Genomic DNA, 18,902 nt, shown 5'->3' with positions numbered 1-18,902 from the left:
TCTTTCTCTATTTTCATCTTGATATTCTTCATTCCTAACCTCTTTCACTCACCTAATAATCTCTAATCCGACTTCCTCCATTCGCTCTGGGAGCGATACCCACCTTCTTTTACACCCACATTCAGCTTTATAATACTATAATACATTCATTACCTTACAACCGCAGGTCGGTACACGATATCTAATCAACCTCAACTTTCAACTTCAAGCCAGCTACCTATAGAGTCAAGATGAAATTCCTTTCCCTCATCTCCCTACTTCCCTTACTCGCCACGGCCAACGCCAATGCCAATCCCACTACGAACCCATCCTTAGCTACTAGCGATACAACGCAAGTAGCAGCAGGAGTAGCAGACAAGGGGAATGTAGAAGCGAGACATCATTCGAAATGGTTCATGAATAGATTAAAGAGGTCAAAAAGTCTAGAGATGGAAAGGCAGGAAGTAGAAGTGGCCGTGAAGCCAGAGAAGGTTACAGAGAAAGAGAAGAGAAATGTGATTAAGAAAGTGGTCAAAAGGAGGAAAAGAGCTACTTCCTCCAATGGTACTTGTTCAGCTAACACTGTTACCGTCACCGTCACAACCAGTGTGATTTCCTCTACCTCGCCATCATCGACTTACCTCTCATCTATGTCTTCTTCGGTCAATAGATCATCCTCATCATCTGCTCCTATTTCTTCGTCAGCATCGAAGAGCAATTCAGCGTCAGCGTCGATCACTTCCTCGGCGGTGTCGAAAACTGCTTCAGCTTCAGCATCTGCGTCAAAGGTATCTTCTTCTGCTTCTGCATCGAAGTCATCCTCCTCCGCTTCTGCCTCAAAGGCATCCTCATCTACTTCAGCTTCAGCCTCGAAGGCATCTTCCTCGATCTCAGCTTCAGCTTCCAAAGCGTCGGCTTCAGCTTCAGCCTCGGCTCTAAAATCTTCCTCTTCAGTCTCAAGCTCAACCTCCAAAGCTTCTTCTTCTACCTCCGCTTCAGCTTCCAAATCCTCTTCCTCCTCGACCGCCAAGTCAAGTGCCGCTTCCTCCTCAAGCACTGCCAAATCAGCTTCAGCTTCTGCGTCAGCTTCGAAATCCTCTTCTGCTCCTGCAGGTTCAGCTAAAGCTACTCTGAACTTAGGTGGACCACAAGCATCATCAACTAGCAAGTCGGCATCAGCTTCAGCTTCTACTACCGCTAAATCCAGTTCTTCCTCGGTCAAACCTTCGACTTCAACTTCTGTGTCCAAAGCATCTTCCTCCTCTTCTTCAGCTTCTAAAGCCTCTTCAACCTCCAAAGCTGCATCTTCCACTTCGACCTCCAAGGCAGTGACTGCCAGTACCACATCCCGATTGACCACTTCGACGACTTCCAAACCGTCAACTTCCACCACTACGTCTTCAGCATCTAAAGCTGCAAGTAGTAGTAATGCAAGTTCGATTAAGACGAGTTCGGCAGTTGTCACTTCGAGTCGAACGGGATCGAGTACTAGTAGTACCACTTCAAAGGTTACCTCGAGTAGCAGTACTAGTAAAGCAGCAAGCTCAACCAGTAAGGCTGCTAGTTCGACTAGTAAGGCGGCTTCCTCGACGGTTAAAGCAGCTAGTTCGACTAGCAAAGCAGCCTCGTCTACTAGCAAAGCGGCTTCCTCGACTAGTAAGGCGGCTTCCTCGACGAGTAAAGCACCTTCTTCCACCAGCAATACTGCGTCTTCAACCAGTAAAGCTGTTTCATCGAGTACCAGTAAAGCTGCTTCATCTACCAGTAAAGCAGCGTCATCTACCAGTAAAGCAGCTTCGTCTACTAGTAAAGCAGCTTCATCAACCAGTAAAGCAGCTTCATCGACTACTAGCAAAGCCAGTTCTACTACAACCAGTAAAGCTACTTCCACTTCCACTTCCAAAGCAGCATCCTCTACGAGCTCGATCAAAGCATCAACTACTTCGACCTCTACCTCAGCCACCGCCACTGCCACTGCGGTTTCTGCAGATTTAGATGGGGACGGACCGTTCTACGGCTGGGGAACATATTTCGATACGGGTCTAGGTGCATGTGGTTGGACAAACGTACCATCAGATTACATTGTAGCTGTCTCAGCGGAGTTGTTCGATAATTGGCCGGGATATAATGGGCTGAACCCTAACAATAATCCTATCTGCGGACATCATATGAAATTATCTTGTAAGTCTTACGTCTCAAAATTCCCTACATCACCATATCAATTTTTTGCGTTCATCTTTATTATCTTTTGTGATGAATACTGACGTTGTGCGATGATGTATGTAGGGGGAGGTAATTCGATTGTCGCTCAGGTAGCAGATCGATGTCCAGGTTGTTCAAAGAGATCCCTAGATCTTACTACTGGAGCATATGGTGCTTTGACGGATGATAATTGGGATATGGGAGTGATGGCTAGTTATATCAATGGGGCAGCTTATAATTCAGATTTGGAATGGGAATGGTTGGATTAAGGACTGGATAGAACATTGAATTTAGGTTTTTAGGAACAGGATTCTGGAGAAGGACAAGGATCGAGTATAGGGAGGATGGAAGATGGATGATTGACGGACATGGATGCACTTTCGCAGATTTAGGATTGTTTCGGATTTTGGATCATTCTGCAGATTTATCTCCTACAGATAAAACACTTAGTAGAACAAAAATGGTGGATTAATTCGGTTTAGGTATATTGGTCTTTTATACAGGTTCATCAAACACGCTGGTCGTGTTTGTCACCGATACGTAGGGTAACTTAGATAATTTGAAATAGAATAGGTAGATAGGTATCTTTGATTTTTATTACATGCATTTTTAATATGATTACACACAGCTTTACCCTCGTGGACTGTTGATAATGACGAGAGGAGGGATTTCGTAATGACAAGCACATAACATCAAACGTGAATCACGACTCGAACATGCTCATTAGTCGTGTTTCACTTAGCCACATACTTCTTTAACCAGATCTGAGGTACTAGCCTGAATTACCTCTATTAACTAACCATCATCAGATCTGTTCAGATAATTCAGAATACAGATTGGTCTGGATGATCTTGGCACGCAAGTGAGCGGTGTAACATGCCCATCTGTCTATTCTTCTCTGATCGGTATATAAATATAGAATATTATGACTCGCCACTTGTATTTATGCATATCTCTTCCACCAAGATATATACATCCAAAACATATAGAGCTCAGAGGTATACCACACAGCCAAACATGAGATCGATTATTTTCACTTTAATCCTCTCCGCTCTTTCTGTCCATACAATCCCCATCCCATCTCCTCTCGACGATGCGAGAGGATCCCAACCCCATGGATTATCTCTACTTGACAAGAGGGAAACCGCGGAAATCTTCCAGAATGGTGGCGATATAGTATGGACCCTTTCCAACAATCAAGGTGAACAGCATTATTCCTTTTCGATGTTTGTACCGTAATGCTGAGCAGCACTGACGTCCTATACAGAGGAAGATCGAGCGAGCGATGGCGGAGTATTCGCATACGGCGATTCAAATTTCTATGGAAGTATGGGATCGGCTCATCTTGACTCACCAGAAGAAGGGACAAGAGTGAAGAGAAATTCAGAGTTGAATAATAGAGATGATGCTGTGGGGACTAATGTTAAAAGAGGATTTATCACTGGTTAGTACCTATATCCTTTGATTCAAGATCATGATATCGGATTGATAGATTGCTGTTGGTCATCTCTTTGTAGTGGATGTCATACCTGAGGATACCGGTGAGCATACAAGCTCGAATGATATACATGCCCAATAGATCGATAGGCCTGAGTCTTCATCGTGGTACTTGACCTATACTAGATCAAACTCCCGCTTTTGACGCTCTACGAAGATCCGAGAAGGGTTCATGTCTAACATGTGCCAAGAGATATACAAGTACCGGTGAGTGACCAGAAATTTTCGTCTACCGAGTGGAGAAGTGGAATTATTGAGGGTTATTCAATTTACTGGAATGATTAATTGATCCAGTCGTCGAAGTTCAAAATCAAACTCCAACTTTTGACGTTCGTTCCGTAAGGAATTCACGTGTATCCTTCGTTAGAGATACCAGTGAGAGTGAGGTTCTTTGTGATTTACTTTTGGGTTCGTGATGAATGCCAGTCGATGAGCTGACTGTGTTGAATGACCACATCTTATAATGAAGGTATTGATAATACCGGATCGGAACATGACGACGTATTCGTACATTGGTCTCGACAATCTGCAGAAAACGATCCAGTGAAAGCGCAGGGATTCGATTGTAGTGGGCGAAGCACAGATCCTGATATTGATACGGAAGATGACGTGATTTCGTGGAAATCAACCTGTGAGACGAGCACCTAGTATCCAGCCATAGCAAGCGTTGTTGAAAGTCGATGATGAATAGCCCAACATGATTGGGATAAGCGATCGTCCAACAAGGAGAAAAGGATGGAAAGAGCGAATGCTAAAACCTCTGAGGATCATACTGATGGTGAGTGTCATTTGTCAATCCCACTTTGACTATTGACGTTGCTGATTGGTCCTATAGAGGATATCGTTCGGGACGGCGAACCGCTTAAGTCAGGTGAGTTGGTACGATGATCAGACTCCTCAATCGTCCTTTTCAACAGGGATCTTCAATCTAATCAATTCACCTTGAGCATGTTCCCGATTGGGACAACCAAGGTGGTCGATCTTCGGCAGAATCGACTGAATAGGGAAAGAGAGACCCCGAGCCCACGGACTACTATTACTTGGGAGAGGGGAGACGTCGAATGATTGGGTTATAGGTTTCGAGTGATATTTGGAAGTGCTGGAACAAGGTATAAGTGCCGTTAGTGCTTCATCTGATCTGGCTTACCAATCTGTTGTACTCCTGATGACATACATTGTCGATGTACAGTGGCGTTAATCGCGTGCTGTATGAGTAAAGACAGAAAAAGAGGTCGATGCTGAAAGTGATGTTATGAGATTTCATAATATACAAAATGGAGTTGAATAGTGAGACAAGACGCATGTATGTCCATTGGGAATTGTCCATATGATCATTGCCAGCAGGATACCGCGAAAACAGGCGGTTGGTCAAGGATACCGATTATTCCACATCTGATGAGATCCAATTGATATAAAGGGCGAAAGGTTGAATCGTGTCCGGGGCCATTATAATACGATCGATATTCAAGTTCAATTGGTAAGCTGAAGTCGAGTTGATGAGGTGAAGTCGTCTTTGACTAACATCGCTATGAAGAAACTGATGTCAATTGCTGAGATGCTGAGTATCCATGTTCCTGCAGTCGAGGGTTCATCATGAAAAAGTCTTTTGCATAATCAATCAAATATGTATATATCTAATTGTCACTCTTTCTACTTTTTACTGTTTTTTCTATATATAGAAATCAGGTATTTAAATTATACAATCGTGGCCAACGATAGGAATAAAACACAACTAGAGCACAACAATGAGAGAAAGAGAAAACGAGACTAATTAATTAATTGAAGAGGAAATTAGATCATGAGTGAGAAAACCTGAATCTATGCTATGATGAGTTCGAGTGTAGCCCAAGCTGGGTCTTCCAAGGAATGAGAGGTGGAAGGGGATATAGGATCTATTGGGATCCTGGGAGTTGAAATTTTACACCTCCCATACCTGGACCCCATCGTACGTGATCGTGGTCTTCTCGGACTGATAATTGATCAAATTGCTCGTCAGCGGATGATTCGTTAAAGGTGTTAAGATGGAAAGGGAGGAAACTCACTGTGCTTGGTAAGCATGTAAGAAGCGTAAGAGCACATCATTACTGTGATGGCGAGAATGGGGTAGACATCAACTGGGACGGGTCTAGCTTTGAAGAAAGCTCTTATTTGTTCGTCGTAAGTTGGGACAGTGTATGAACGTCTAGCCAACTGTTGTCTGGCGACCATTGTTCGGGAAGCCATGGCGGTAGTTCTGAGAGCAGATCGAGCGAACATTGTTGTTATGGTTTGGTTTGTTTGGTTTATTCGTTAAAGAATAAGTAGTAGATTGGTTTGGTTGGTTTGGTTTGGTAGAGGCTTCGGTTGTTGTTTGTTTGTGTGATGATGAGAGAAAAGACAGTTGGCATTCGACCTCCCAAGAGGGGGTTTATATACCTTTTCTGGACCTTTGGCATCTCGTCAATTATCGCACATTACTCTCTGCCTCAACAATCAGTGAACCGTATAGTAGAACATTAGATAGAGTATGGCAAGTATCTTATCGGATTCGGACGCCAACGGTTTGCTTTGGTTTGTGCGTATACCGATTACCCCGGACTTCAACGATCACCTCTCCATTCGCATTCCTTCAATTGCGATTTGGTACGTACAACGATACCGTGCGAGCATGTCTGATGAAACGCCAACCATCAACGTGAGAACGGATTAAGGAAAAAGGAGAAAATCGCAGATCGTTCCCAAGTCCGGTATCAGCGCATTTTCGTACGTAAGGGCGTAAAGACAGACAACAAAACAACCCAAAGGGGATTTACGGAATGAACCGGTTAACCTTAATATTCAAGGGTTTGCCACGTTTCTTCATGTTGCATGTATTTGTAATGTTTTACAATAGGAAAGAATCGGATTGGCCTAATCTTAGATACCCATCACATAAAGATAGGAAGAACAAGAATAATTATCGGGAGGAGTTGGATCGACGTTCCAATGAAAGGGCTGCACCGCAGTACCGGTCCAGCTACTGGTCGGGCGTAACCCTTTAAGCTGCCCTGATCAACGTCCGCAAGATGAATTCCTGGATGCGGTTCTGAGAATTGAATCTGCTCACCTTAGATCATCAGGAATGTCGTCCATGGTCAACACGAATCTAGTGCACTCGGAGCGAGCAGGCCATGTTCAGGAATGCATCAACAAAGCGTGAGAATCGGTGAAGTTTCCTAAAAATCAACCTACTAAAGGGAGAAAGACAATTCGACCAATCAAGATTTAAGCATATGGAATCCGATTACGGAAACTATCGCTACCTCTTTGGACTTGGATAGAGTTTCCGATTCTCGCCATGAGTACATGACATTCCTTTATCTTTGATACTGCTGCCTGCTATGCACACAATTCACACTCCACTTCACTCCGCATGAATACGTGGAACAACTCTTAACGCGATTGAGTTAACCGGACTAAGACGGGATGTCGTACTAAAATGGTCGAAATCATCTGATCATATGATCTATGAAATTCATGACGGTTTAACCCGGAATACGACTTAGATTCATAAGATCCTCTAGGTGGATCTGGATATCGTGATCACTCTAGATGAGCAAACTAAAACCAGATCAAAGGTTATCATTATTCTTTTCTCTTCTTTTGACTTTCAGCATTATCATTCCACATCCAAATCAAACTATAAAAAGAACGACAGAAAGAAATCACTCACGAACTCACTCATACATTCTCCACAATCCTCATCACTATCACCCATGAACCATGCCGCCTTTCATCCACACAAACGGTATACTACTCTGGACAGCCGTGACACTAGTAGTCACCTGGTCGCAGAACAGCCCTCCGTCCCACTCTTCAGGAATGGGTTCAGGATCTACAGCACAAACACCTATTTTTTCACAAGGTATTGGGAAATGGTAGTTGCTCCGTATGGTAGGGATGGTGATATTGCGGGAGTGTTCGCTCCTTGGAATCTGGTCGCACTCGTAAGTTGACCAAACTCTTTTTGAAGAAGTTGAGCTGACTTGGAGTAATGTCACTAGACAACCGATAATATACATTCGTAATCATCCAAACATCCATGTTCACCGTCTCTCATCATATCACTTACGACAACCATCATGAAGTTGAAGACCATAGATAAAATATCAGAAATAAGGATGTCATATAGTAGTAAGAAGTAACAAATTTGTAAAATAGTTGTATGAGACACCATGTATGTCATTGGGATTATTCGGTTGTTCGCTGTGCTGAATGAGACTCTTGCCTTGCAATTGTCGTCGGGTTGAGTGCTTACATTGCTTAAATCCAAGAACCTACTGAATTGACGTGCAGGGGAGATAAGATTGTAAGTTCTAAGTGTCTGAGACAATTGTCGATGGTATGTACTCTATCGTCATATGTGTTGAACAACCGTGCACGATGTGACGTACCTGCAGGGGATTATACCAGGTCTCTATTTGAGAGGGAACATTCATCTTGGAGGATAAGGACGTCTCCATGACTATCAGTCCATCTCAACTTACCCAGAACCACAGTCGCCTTCCCGATGCCAATGCCATATCCGAATCTCGCTATCATCCTTGTCATTCTACTTTCGGTGTCATTATCTGGACATACAGCTCCCTCTTTGCCTCCCGCGTAGACCAAACAAGGTAAGTCCAAGATGATCTTTGACCTTTTTTCAGAATGGGTGACTGAAGGTGTGATCTAGATGACTTTCACATATCCCCAACCGATGATTACAAATACACTCACTTTGTTGACCAACGGACGCGCTTGGTGGTGTTCCCAACTATCACCCTTGCTCCCGAAGTATTACCTATCGAGACGGGAAATGGACCAGATGATTTAGTTCAAGGGTCATTGGTAGCTAGAAAGAAGAAAATCAAATTACCGAAAACGAGCACTACTACCACTACGACTTCCAATTCAACTTCCACTTCCACTTCCACTGCGACCAGATCTTCTGCAGAGGGTGAGTCGACCGGTGTCCTATAGCCATAGCGAACGAGTGAACACGGAGCTCACTTGCGAATGATCAGGAACGAGAGGTATTATTGCAATCCACTTTATCGTCGGCATTGCAGTCCTCGTCTCTCTAATGTTAGGCTTGTCAACCATTCTGTGAAACGCGTCTAGTCGAAGACTTGAGATTTCGGATACCATTCAGGAATGTTGATTGAGCAATACATGAATATACACGTAAATCGTGCACATACCTTTCTACACGACAGATTATCTATGCTTGATATGCTGTAGGTCATCACTTGCTCAACTCGGCCGTAAGATGTCGAGAGATATGTATGACGACACAATCTGTCAGGGCGTCGTTATATGAGATTCCGGTTAATGATAATCGTAATTCGACATCGTGTCGATCATTTGATGGCGAAGAATCTATATAAGTGAAGTTTAATCTACAAGATCCGCAGCTATACATATCGAGTATTTCCTTATCAACTTACAACCATCGCACTTCTTGAATATTGTAAAACCTCTACACCTTATCGACTTTGCTTATCCATCAGAAACTAAAACAACATGAGGAAAATAAATAGTATCATCCTTATGATCGGAGTAATCCTATCCCTACATACCGTATTAGCTTTACCAGCCGAGAAGTTGGGTATGGCTGTACCAGCAGAAGAGCTGGTCATCGAAGGTAAGCTTGCTGCTATCCCGCCCATAGGACATCAGCTACTGATTAAAAAGGTCATATTAGATGATTTCGGAGTAATCGAATCGGACGACCAGCAGTATACGATCGGAGTAGATGATGAAAAAGATGAAGAGTTATGGACAATATGCGGTAAGTCTCGAACCACCTCCTCAATCAAGTAGACTCAGATGACTGACGGTTATAGGTTCAGATGTAAATGTCCTTGATGATGAGACCTCTGAGACACTCGATGTAGCACTATGTCGTAGAGCATCCGCAGGCGGGGGAGGAGGACGTGCAGGAAGTGTCAGTAGCGGAAGTAGTTCCACTAGTGGTAAATCATCTTCATCAGGTTCATCCTCGTCGGGATCGAAATCAAGTACGGGAGGAGCAGCTGGTGTAGGTGCTGGTACGGGGGCGGGTGCAGCTGGAGCAGCTGGAAGGAGGAAAAATAATACCAGTAGTGGTGAGTCCGGATCCAACCATTCAGTCAAGTATACTACGCTGTCCTCTCCTCGATTCGATTACTAATTTATTCGTATGTATACAGCATTCCCAACCAGATCGATGGTCGGCATGAGCTTGGATAGAACGAAATTTCCCATTTTGCTTTTGTCGATTACATGTCTTTGTTTGGGAGGTATAATAAGTCTGTTCTGATTGTAGAGCAAGAGTGATATATCAGAAGGATCCACATAGTGTAACAACTATCATCATCAGTCAATCTTATCATCGACACACACACTATACTATAGCATGACACCGTATCTCTGTTGTCATTTAGCAGCTACTCTTGATGTATTAGTATTCGAATAACATTGGTATGTATCAACGACCAAACATATGACCTTGAGTCTAGATGTAGGGTAACGGACGTCTAATTCAGCAGGCGTCGACATCGAAAACCCAAAAACAACTTACCCTCAAGGCAATAATAGCCCAACAATATTGTTGTCGCGTAAGCAGAGTCAAAACCAAATCACAGCGTTTGAGCTGTACCCTCGCTCATTGTTTGTTGAACTACTATTATCCTGTAATTCAAGTTGGACATCACATCGTTTTCAAGCCAAGCATCCTTAAATCCCATCAATGCCATCTAATAATGATCAAGCGGTGTGTTACACAAATTGGGATCTTTGAAACCGAAAGGAGTGCATCGCCTTGAGATTGTGTTTTATCGTTATCGCGAAAGTGGCGATGAGCGATCAAACCGTTCCTGAACTTCAAACCTTCAAACAAAGAAGCACGAATCAGTGGATGCACGTACTCGCATCGGTCTAAAGGCATTTGGGGTCAGTGAGGCGTTCCTATTCCGGTAATCCGGTGAGCATAGCACAAACGAGATCAATGATAAGATACACAGTGTAAAAGTGATCGAGATTGCTATTTGCGATGCTCGATGAACCGGGGAAGAAGGGTAGTATTTGCCTTCTGTGTGCTTCAACTTACAGTATTACCTGTGTCTGCGTGTCAGCCTGTGCATTATATACGTTGACGATCCAACACAGTCGAGGAGATGAACGATATATAAGGCAAAGAACTTGAGATGATAATGGTCGATATCCCCCCAATCAAGCAGCCGATCCAGTGAATTCCAGTCAATTTCTTCTCATTTAAGGAGCTTAAACACTACCAACTTACCTTACTGCATACCAATCGACATCATCATGCTATTCAACAGATACATCATCACCGTCCTCTCCTTATCTTTCACCTCCGTCGTACTCTCAGCACCTACACTGATCGCTCGACAGTCATCTGACCATGAGGAACCTAATGGGGTATCAGTTGAGCCTACACCAGACAAGACTGCTAGTGGTACGACAAACATTGCGTTGCAAACGTCAACTCCAACCATCACTTCTGAAGCCAAAACATCAGCCTCAGCATCAGTTTCAGCAAGTAAAACCGTATCTGCTCCTGCTTCTGCTTCTGCCAAACCCACAGGATTACATTTCACAAACGATTTCCCTGACCAACTTAAAAATGGGGATCAGATCGACCTAGAGTGGGAAAGTGGTGATGGACCTTATATATTGTATACTATCTTGAACTATCCTGGTTTGTCCAATGTCAACGTGAGTCCCAAAAAACTAAATCACTTGATAAGTCTTACAGTATCGCCATGCTGATGTCGCATTGTGTGATATAGCCACATGTGTTAGAACGATCGACAGATAAGAATTCCTATCAACTTACAATAGATGAAGATGATTCGCATGATGGATCGAAAGTGTGAGTACAGTTGTATGTACATTTTTGTATACCCCTTGAAGGGATCGTAGCTGATATGGTAGTTGAATATTAGGACGATCGGTATTGGTTCCAACAAGAAGAGCGATCAATATAAGAGAAAGACCATTCCATTTTCGAAATAAAAAAGTAGACTGATCTACTGTTTTCAAGCGAAGAGACTTAGATCATGATATCTTCTTTTAGTTCAGCTCAGAATGATATTGTATCATGTTTTACCTTTGTAGCATTGCCCTCCCATCTCTCTGAACGACTCTCATGAATCGTATGACCTAGCGTTTCGCACCCGAGCTTAGAACAACTAATCAAGCTTCCAGCTCCATTTGAGTTTGGATATACAGTGTGTACAATCCAGTATCGCTGTGGGCTCCTGTAGTTGAGCTAAACTAGTACAGATACAAATGATCAATGCGTCAAAGCGTTGGGGACTAGTCGATGACACCATACAACATGCCTTTGGGTCTCATGTGGATAGCATTCTTTACAAATCACTCGCCCCATTTCGCCTGACAGGAAGCTCTAGAGAATTTACATATACATATATATATACTGTATAGCGCTCAGAGATCACTCACACTATCATCATAACTTCCCCCAGGACTCTCGCCACTCTCATCCACCGAGAGCATCATGTTATTTCCTAAATAATTATTCGTTCTCCTCCCTCTGTTCTCCACTACAACCCTATGTTCTCCTCTCGTCCAAAAACGACAAGATCAATCGCCTGTTCTCCCCTCACGAACGAGTTTCCAGAAGTGTTTTACGCCGGACAGACTATCAATCTAAGCTGGGAAGGGGGTGATGGGTTTTATGCGTTATATAGGATCCAATATACTCAAGGTCAAGGATGGGTTCGAGTGAGTTTCTCCTTTGACATCATCCTCAATAGGTTTCCTATAATTCAGCTCGCGATGATATGGGTACTGATTGTATTGGATTGTATTGTGTCATGTTGTAGCCCGGATATTATACACATAACACCACTGAATCTTCCCTGAGCGTTACTCTGGATGATAGGGTATCTCCCAATACCACTTTGTAAGTCTACTTGTTCGATCGACTCTTCGATACCATCCAGTACACTTGTTGATCATTCCTGATATCGGTGCATTGGATGGACTGTAGGAACTTTGGTATTTCAGAGGCGAATCCTGATGTCAATGTTGAGCAGAAATATCAATTGTCAGGTGCGATCCCTCCAATTCAAGCTTGATGATGTGAGCGAAGATAGTACCGCTATGCCATCCTCTGCGAATACTGTAGTAATTATTGAGAGATGTGAGAGAGTGTGATACTACGACGTGAACGTTCCAAATTAGTATAATGCATATCATGTCGATATTGTTCATTCCAGGAGCCAAGTCGATCAGTTTATAATTCCGCTTGATTTCCTATCAGGAAGAATGGAAATTGTAAATGGCCTGATCAGGGATGGTCTATCATTCATGTAATCATCGATGGGACCATAAGGCGATGCCATCGATATATTATGTATATTCATAATCATGCATTCACATTGATCTTCACACCTGGACAATAACGGTTTACTCTTTATTATAATAGTAATCCTCCAAATTCCCACATTATCTCCGATATCATATGTCGTTCTTTCCAATCATATTACTTTCTAATCCCCATCAAATCCTCTTTCCATTTATGATCATGTATCCCACTATCTACTTTAATTCACAGTATCTTTCCAGTTCCTTGCACACCTTCGGGTGTTCCCAGCTTTAAGCTTTCACGCCATGATCGGCAGATTGACTCCCAGTGCCACTGACGCTTGAGGCGATAGCTGCCTCCTGAGCGGAAGCTTTGGCGTGATATCTTGGGTGTCCGAGTGGGAAGATGAATTTGCGTAATGGTCTTGCGGCCCAAAGGACGATGATGAGGAAGATAGGCTAGTTCCATACCAATACAAAAAAGAAGATGCCCATAAGTATGGATTCATGAGTCACATACGAAAAGACGTTATACAGCACTCACGGCAAATTCGAAAACACCAAAGTAAACTTCATTAGTAGCTGCTTTCTCGTATGCACCTATATATTTACGAATCATGACGTTCAGTCAGACTTCCTTCCATCATGACACATAGAGATAGTTTGATCATTTGACTCACCTTGAGCACCTTCAGCGATTCTCATGATTAACCTAACGAAGAATAACCCTAAGCTGATCATGATTTGTGCCACGAGGGGTTTGATGTGAGGGACGATAGTCTCTGGTGGCGTGATAGCGAGGACTCGGGCAGATCGCTTGAGGATCACAAAGCAGAATACAAATATGATGATCGTGGTGATTGCCTAAAAGTAATGAGATAGTATAGACCCGAATCAGAATCAGCTTCATCGTCGAGGTCTTTATGGGACTGTACTAGCAATGTGGCAATTTCGAAGAACTGTAGATTACTTACCTGAAGAACATTACCTGCCAAGAAGATAAGAGTTGAAGTCTACGAGATAAGTAGTGAATCATCTTCTTCAGCGAGCTGTTCCTGATGAATGTGATTCGTTGGACTTACACCAAGTGCAAACATGGGAGTATCATCGACAATCTCGGCAGCCTGAGCTGAAGCCCAGAAGTATTGACCGGCAATTTGCATCAAGACTGCGAATTGGTATGGTCAGTACTGGATACAATATGGTATTTACTTTTAGAGGAGATAACCTACCCCAAACAACATCGAGGATGATGAAGACTATGAAAGTGTCGATCTCCAGATCAGCAATAAATATGATAAAATGAGGGCGATATAATACTGTATTTACCGGTTAACATTGATCTGATTCTCATGGGAGTCAGACTATAGGCATGTACTTGAGACCTCTTTGGATGGACTTGTAAAGCCCAGCAGTGATGAGGATGGTAGCCTAAGGGTGTATGGCGGGGATGATCAGTGCTCGTCAATTCATTGTAATCGCAATATGATGCATGAGAGTAAAGTTGAGACGTACCACTTGAATAAGAGATATACCGAGTAAGAATGACATTCCCTAATATAGAAGACGCAGCAGGAAATCAGCTGGAGTATTGAGCTGCGAAGGAATGAATTTGATAATCTCTACTTGATGATCAAGAGCGAAACATGAACTTACACTGAATGGGTGACCATGAGTGTAAAGTCTCGCACCGTACCCGAGCGCTTCAGTAACGCATGCAAAGAAGAAAAGACCATGACTATAAATCCGCTTGTTATCAGCTTCACTGTACTATGGAATCATGAATATGTATGGAGTGACAAGATGATACGGGGGTGGCATTTATATACAATTACTTACACACTCCTTGTACCTCTTTTCTTGACGAACCACCAAAGTTGACCACCAGAAACGAGCAAAAAGGCCACACAGCCTATTATACCCATAGGTAACGATGGGATATAACCGTACTCCCAAAAAGGAGCTTCACCAGTTGCTGGTGGGTTGTTGATCGGTCCGGTATATGGCATGATGTCGATCTCTATAGTCTATTAACTATCAGGCTCGCTGATAAGTCACTGACCGCTTTAAAGTATTCGTTTGGGATGTGGAATAAAAAAGGAGAGACAGATTGATCACAGGGCTGTACTTACTCTTTTTATACCTTTTAGAGCTTCTTTCTGAGCCTTCTTATTGGTTCTCTCAATGAACGTTACCTTGTCGTTCAACTTGTAAAAAATGATGAAGAATCTGGAATGGGCGATATCAATCGACGAAGAAGTTCAGATTGGTCGTCAAGCAACGACAATAATGAGTGTTTCGATTGGAGGGTGAATAGAGTTGGTAAGAAAGGTGTAGGTGATCTCGTATTCTTCAGCTAGATCAAGACCCTTTTTATACCTTTCCGTTGCATTTCATTCCCAAGACATGCGAGACACAACATTCCCCCACTCTCGAGACACAATGCTGCACTGTGACGCATTGATTTACTTCTCTGGAGCTACATACCTAAAGCTATGGTAAGCCAACATCATCATCGCATCAATCGATGAAAGGTAAAAGATCGAATTGTCAAGTGAAGATCAGTGCTGAATTTAACTCGGATCTAGGGTCTGATGGTGATGGTGACTAGACTTAGTTCAGATAAAGGGGCGTAAGGGGTACCATCAACCTGCGCTTTGCTCATACGCTTTGATGCTAAGTGTGAGGGAACATCTGTAGTGTTCTTGCTTCTTCATGATTCTACCAAGATAACCAACATGAGAAGATCAGATTGTTCGGAGGTAATTCCAAGGGTGGTTGAAGAGGGTCAAAGCATTTGATAGTCCGCATTCGTATCATACATCAAAGGCGGGGTGGAATTCTTGAGATCGATGAATCGATCGGATCACCTCGGTTCAATTCATCCTTGGCGTTGTTATCTACACAACTGACCTTTGTTGTGTACAACGGTACCTGGGATATGATGATCATATTGATTATCGTGTGAACTTCTAATTGCCATCAAATCATAAAAACTCAATCACTTTGACCCACTTGACAAATGTTGATGTTTCCCAATTATCTATTCCCAGACTACGCACAGGATGAGAACGCCCTAAAAACAAATAGAGTTAAGAATGTTAGATCACCTGAACCAAGCCACTCTATTGCCTACAACCCATGAGGTGCACAGTGTTATGGGCTCGAGCTTGGATCTAGTCAGCTAGACGCCATCGGAAATTAGATCACGACAAGATCCTTTGCTCAATCAAATGGTTCGAGCTGTAAGACAATTCTGCAGTGAGGTCCAGGTCATCCTACCGGGGTAGTACTAACATTCCCCTGTCGTATCGTAATACCTTACCAACGCATGGCTTCTTTTGGGATTAGGCGATAATCGTTCAGGTGAGATGATGCAATGGACCCACTAGCATTGAGTTCTTGCGATATTCAATTTGCCTTCGCTGTAAAGTACGATGTCTGAACATAGGTGAGACTTATACAGAAACTGAGTTTGATGTGTCTTTTGCAACGCAAATAGATGAGATCAGAGGTTCCCCCACTTGATCACCTTTCATTGCTTCTTATCAATTGATCTCCGCTTAATACTTCGGGTCCCTCTAGTCAGCCTAATCGATCAAACAATCACCTCGTAGGCATACTGCTAAATCAGTATAGCATGACTAGGCTAGTGAGTGATTTGAAATAACAGTACATCAATCACAGAGTAGCTTAAGTCATAGGACTAGAGCTATCCATTTGATCGCCGTGAGTAATCTTGGCAGATGCTTTGGCTGATTATATTTTATTGTCTACATACAACATTTCATTGTGATGCTTTTTGATTTGAATTGTTGAAAGTACGATCAGATCAGGATCAGGTGGTTGCGGACCTGTTCGCGAATAATTCGTCTAATTCTGTGTATTGAACAAAAGACATAATCAGCTCTGTGTGTAGTATGGATTTGATCTGTAGGATCATCTATTTTGATTGGTCAAGTGACGAGAATGGGGACGAACGATAGCAGGACGACTGCTCCATTGACAATACGATCCGAGATCGGCAAAGCATGAACTCACCTTTGTCCAGATCCTCTTTCCTACTTGGTCCCCTTCTACCATTCCCACCTCTTTTCTCATACGACCGACTCTGACTGTCCATATCCACATCTTCATCCATTTCACCCGTCTGTCTCCTCCTCGCCATATTTTCCAATTCCTTATCCAAATCCTCTTCTGTTCTTCCACCTCTACGTCTATCAGGTCTTTCACCATACGGACCCCTCCTCTCTCTTTCTCTCTCCCTTCCTCCTCTACCTATCCTTTTCGCAAAATCCCTTCCTTCCCCACTCCCTCTTCCAGCAAAACTGAATCCACCATTCCCTTCATCTTGATCATTGTTGGAGATATTCCGTCTAGAAGATGAAGTCTCTTTACCAGCATGTCTACCGTGTTTTTTATACCATTGAGATTGTTTTGCCTGTTTCCTCAATTCGGAATCTGCTTCAATCGCATACCGTATGGTTATCCTCGCATGAGGATTAACCCCTTCTGCGAATTTGATTTCATCCAATCCCGTTTGTTCAGGTTTCACTAAAGGTTCTAGATCGAATGTACCCGATTTACCAAATGTTCCTCTTCCTTTACGTTTGATTCCGTCATCTTGGACAGAGGTAGATGGACCAGAAAGTAATTCTTGACCTTCCAATGAAGGGACCGGTTCAGGTTCGGCGAGAGGTAATAAGGAGATTGGGACTGAGTGAGCGGATCGTTCGAGTAGAGGATCATCTCCCTCAGCAGGATCAAAGCCCGCTTTGGAAAGTACCGTTAGACCTATCAATGCTGAGGCGGCGGTGGGGAAGATCAAGTGTAGGGTCGTATCGTTTAGCCATTCGATACCTGCAAGTACAATGAATTAGAGTAAGCTCAACGAGATAATCAGTGACAATTGTTTTGGACAGAGTCACTAAGGAGATTACATACCCATCACTCCTGCACCTAAACCCGAAGTCCACGAGAATACTTTACTAGTTGATAGATGCTGTATCAAATCTGATTTGACGTATAACGCATTTGGTTTGATAGGTGATGGTGCCGAAGCTGATATCGCCTCTACAGGCAGAGTAAGATTATACATACATCAGCATGGTGGTCGACACAGTGGCAAGCGATGGTTTGTCCAAAACTCACCCAGCCAGCTCGTTGGATCTTGTTTATCCAGCCTTTGAGCTAAAGCTGCTATCCTCTAATATCATCCAACGTATCAGCGGGATTTCGTCATTGTAGCGTTCGTTCGTATATGTGATATGATCTTACAGGATCCCTTTTCAATTTCTCTTGACCATCCAAATGAAGTATACCTGGACTTTCTTCCATCAGGTATACTTTCCCCTTTGACATCCTTCCCATAAGACTCTGGACATGATCGGGTATAGCAGGCTGATAGTCGTCCAATGGTCTGTCCAACGCTGGGTTCTCCACTTCTATCTCCTCGATCTGGGGCTCGGATTCGCGTGGTGGTGGTGTTCCGTCATATGGGAGTGACATCCTGGGTACTGGTACTGGTGCTGGTGGTGGTGGTATTGGGGTTATGCTATTGCAGAAGTGAGTGATGGTGTATACCGTATATTTGTGTTTCTATGCTTGGGTTCGCGTTCAAAAAGAAGAAAGCACTCATGTTGGCCGTATGGAGGCTGATACTTGACGAAACAGCCACGTGTCTCTGTAGTGTAGCTGATAACGTGACTCGGTCCGGTGGCTCCAAGGATCCCTGTCACAGCGATACGGCCAGTAATGTGATCATATTCATCATATTCATCATTCCAATCGCAACTAAGTACACTCATTCATTCATTTCATCTCAATCTCATCGGTCGTTATACATCTCCATCGACTCTCTCGCTGTTACCGACAACCGCGACTGATAA

The 18,902-nt window shown here is 43.2% G+C and overlaps 9 protein-coding genes across 9 annotated transcripts; 6 read left to right on the top strand and 3 right to left on the bottom strand.

Moving 5' to 3' along the window:
- Nucleotides 1-230: 230 nt before the first annotated feature.
- V865_007729 (uncharacterized protein) lies at nt 231-2,450 on the top strand (the record flags this gene model as incomplete). The annotated part of the gene is made up of 2 exons (XM_066231471.1): nt 231-2,160; nt 2,266-2,450. 2 exons carry the CDS (start codon nt 231-233, stop codon nt 2,448-2,450), a joined length of 2,115 nt encoding a protein of 704 aa, XP_066087568.1.
- Nucleotides 2,451-3,198: 748 nt separating this feature from the next.
- Nucleotides 3,199-4,765, top strand: V865_007728 (uncharacterized protein; the record flags this gene model as incomplete). The annotated part of the gene is made up of 9 exons (XM_066231470.1): nt 3,199-3,382; nt 3,449-3,625; nt 3,699-3,722; nt 3,805-3,885; nt 3,973-4,059; nt 4,148-4,309; nt 4,370-4,456; nt 4,514-4,549; nt 4,683-4,765. The coding sequence occupies 9 exons, from the start codon at nt 3,199-3,201 to the stop codon at nt 4,763-4,765; spliced, it is 921 nt and encodes a 306-aa protein (XP_066087567.1).
- An 805-nt stretch (nt 4,766-5,570) lies between these two features.
- V865_007727 (uncharacterized protein) lies at nt 5,571-5,934 on the bottom strand (the record flags this gene model as incomplete). The annotated part of the gene is made up of 2 exons (XM_066231469.1): nt 5,571-5,647; nt 5,721-5,934. 2 exons carry the CDS (start codon nt 5,932-5,934, stop codon nt 5,571-5,573), a joined length of 291 nt encoding a protein of 96 aa, XP_066087566.1.
- A 2,223-nt stretch (nt 5,935-8,157) lies between these two features.
- On the top strand, nt 8,158-8,788 carry V865_007726 (uncharacterized protein; the record flags this gene model as incomplete). The annotated part of the gene is made up of 3 exons (XM_066231468.1): nt 8,158-8,312; nt 8,361-8,635; nt 8,703-8,788. The coding sequence occupies 3 exons, from the start codon at nt 8,158-8,160 to the stop codon at nt 8,786-8,788; spliced, it is 516 nt and encodes a 171-aa protein (XP_066087565.1).
- A 413-nt stretch (nt 8,789-9,201) lies between these two features.
- On the top strand, nt 9,202-9,850 carry V865_007725 (uncharacterized protein; the record flags this gene model as incomplete). The annotated part of the gene is made up of 3 exons (XM_066231467.1): nt 9,202-9,322; nt 9,383-9,469; nt 9,525-9,850. 3 exons carry the CDS (start codon nt 9,202-9,204, stop codon nt 9,848-9,850), a joined length of 534 nt encoding a protein of 177 aa, XP_066087564.1.
- Nucleotides 9,851-10,986: 1,136 nt separating this feature from the next.
- On the top strand, nt 10,987-11,697 carry V865_007724 (uncharacterized protein; the record flags this gene model as incomplete). Its single annotated transcript, XM_066231466.1, has 3 exons — nt 10,987-11,397; nt 11,472-11,554; nt 11,628-11,697. 3 exons carry the CDS (start codon nt 10,987-10,989, stop codon nt 11,695-11,697), a joined length of 564 nt encoding a protein of 187 aa, XP_066087563.1.
- Nucleotides 11,698-12,258: 561 nt separating this feature from the next.
- V865_007723 (uncharacterized protein) lies at nt 12,259-12,785 on the top strand (the record flags this gene model as incomplete). Its single annotated transcript, XM_066231465.1, has 3 exons — nt 12,259-12,429; nt 12,531-12,610; nt 12,698-12,785. 3 exons carry the CDS (start codon nt 12,259-12,261, stop codon nt 12,783-12,785), a joined length of 339 nt encoding a protein of 112 aa, XP_066087562.1.
- Nucleotides 12,786-13,305: 520 nt separating this feature from the next.
- On the bottom strand, nt 13,306-15,023 carry V865_007722 (uncharacterized protein; the record flags this gene model as incomplete). The annotated part of the gene is made up of 11 exons (XM_066231464.1): nt 13,306-13,473; nt 13,559-13,614; nt 13,695-13,878; nt 13,989-14,027; nt 14,097-14,182; nt 14,247-14,273; nt 14,344-14,357; nt 14,414-14,445; nt 14,530-14,568; nt 14,671-14,752; nt 14,854-15,023. The coding sequence occupies 11 exons, from the start codon at nt 15,021-15,023 to the stop codon at nt 13,306-13,308; spliced, it is 897 nt and encodes a 298-aa protein (XP_066087561.1).
- A 1,829-nt stretch (nt 15,024-16,852) lies between these two features.
- Nucleotides 16,853-18,522, bottom strand: V865_007721 (uncharacterized protein; the record flags this gene model as incomplete). Its single annotated transcript, XM_066231463.1, has 5 exons — nt 16,853-16,893; nt 17,056-17,874; nt 17,959-18,087; nt 18,166-18,220; nt 18,292-18,522. 5 exons carry the CDS (start codon nt 18,520-18,522, stop codon nt 16,853-16,855), a joined length of 1,275 nt encoding a protein of 424 aa, XP_066087560.1.
- Between the last annotated feature and the right edge of the window lie 380 nt (nt 18,523-18,902).

This window comes from Kwoniella europaea, chromosome 2 (genome assembly GCF_036810445.1).
Source record: "Kwoniella europaea PYCC6329 chromosome 2, complete sequence".
NCBI lineage: Eukaryota > Fungi > Basidiomycota > Tremellomycetes > Tremellales > Cryptococcaceae > Kwoniella > Kwoniella europaea.
Note: the sequence above shows the minus strand (reverse complement) of the source record. Positions and strands in the feature narration are given on the sequence as shown.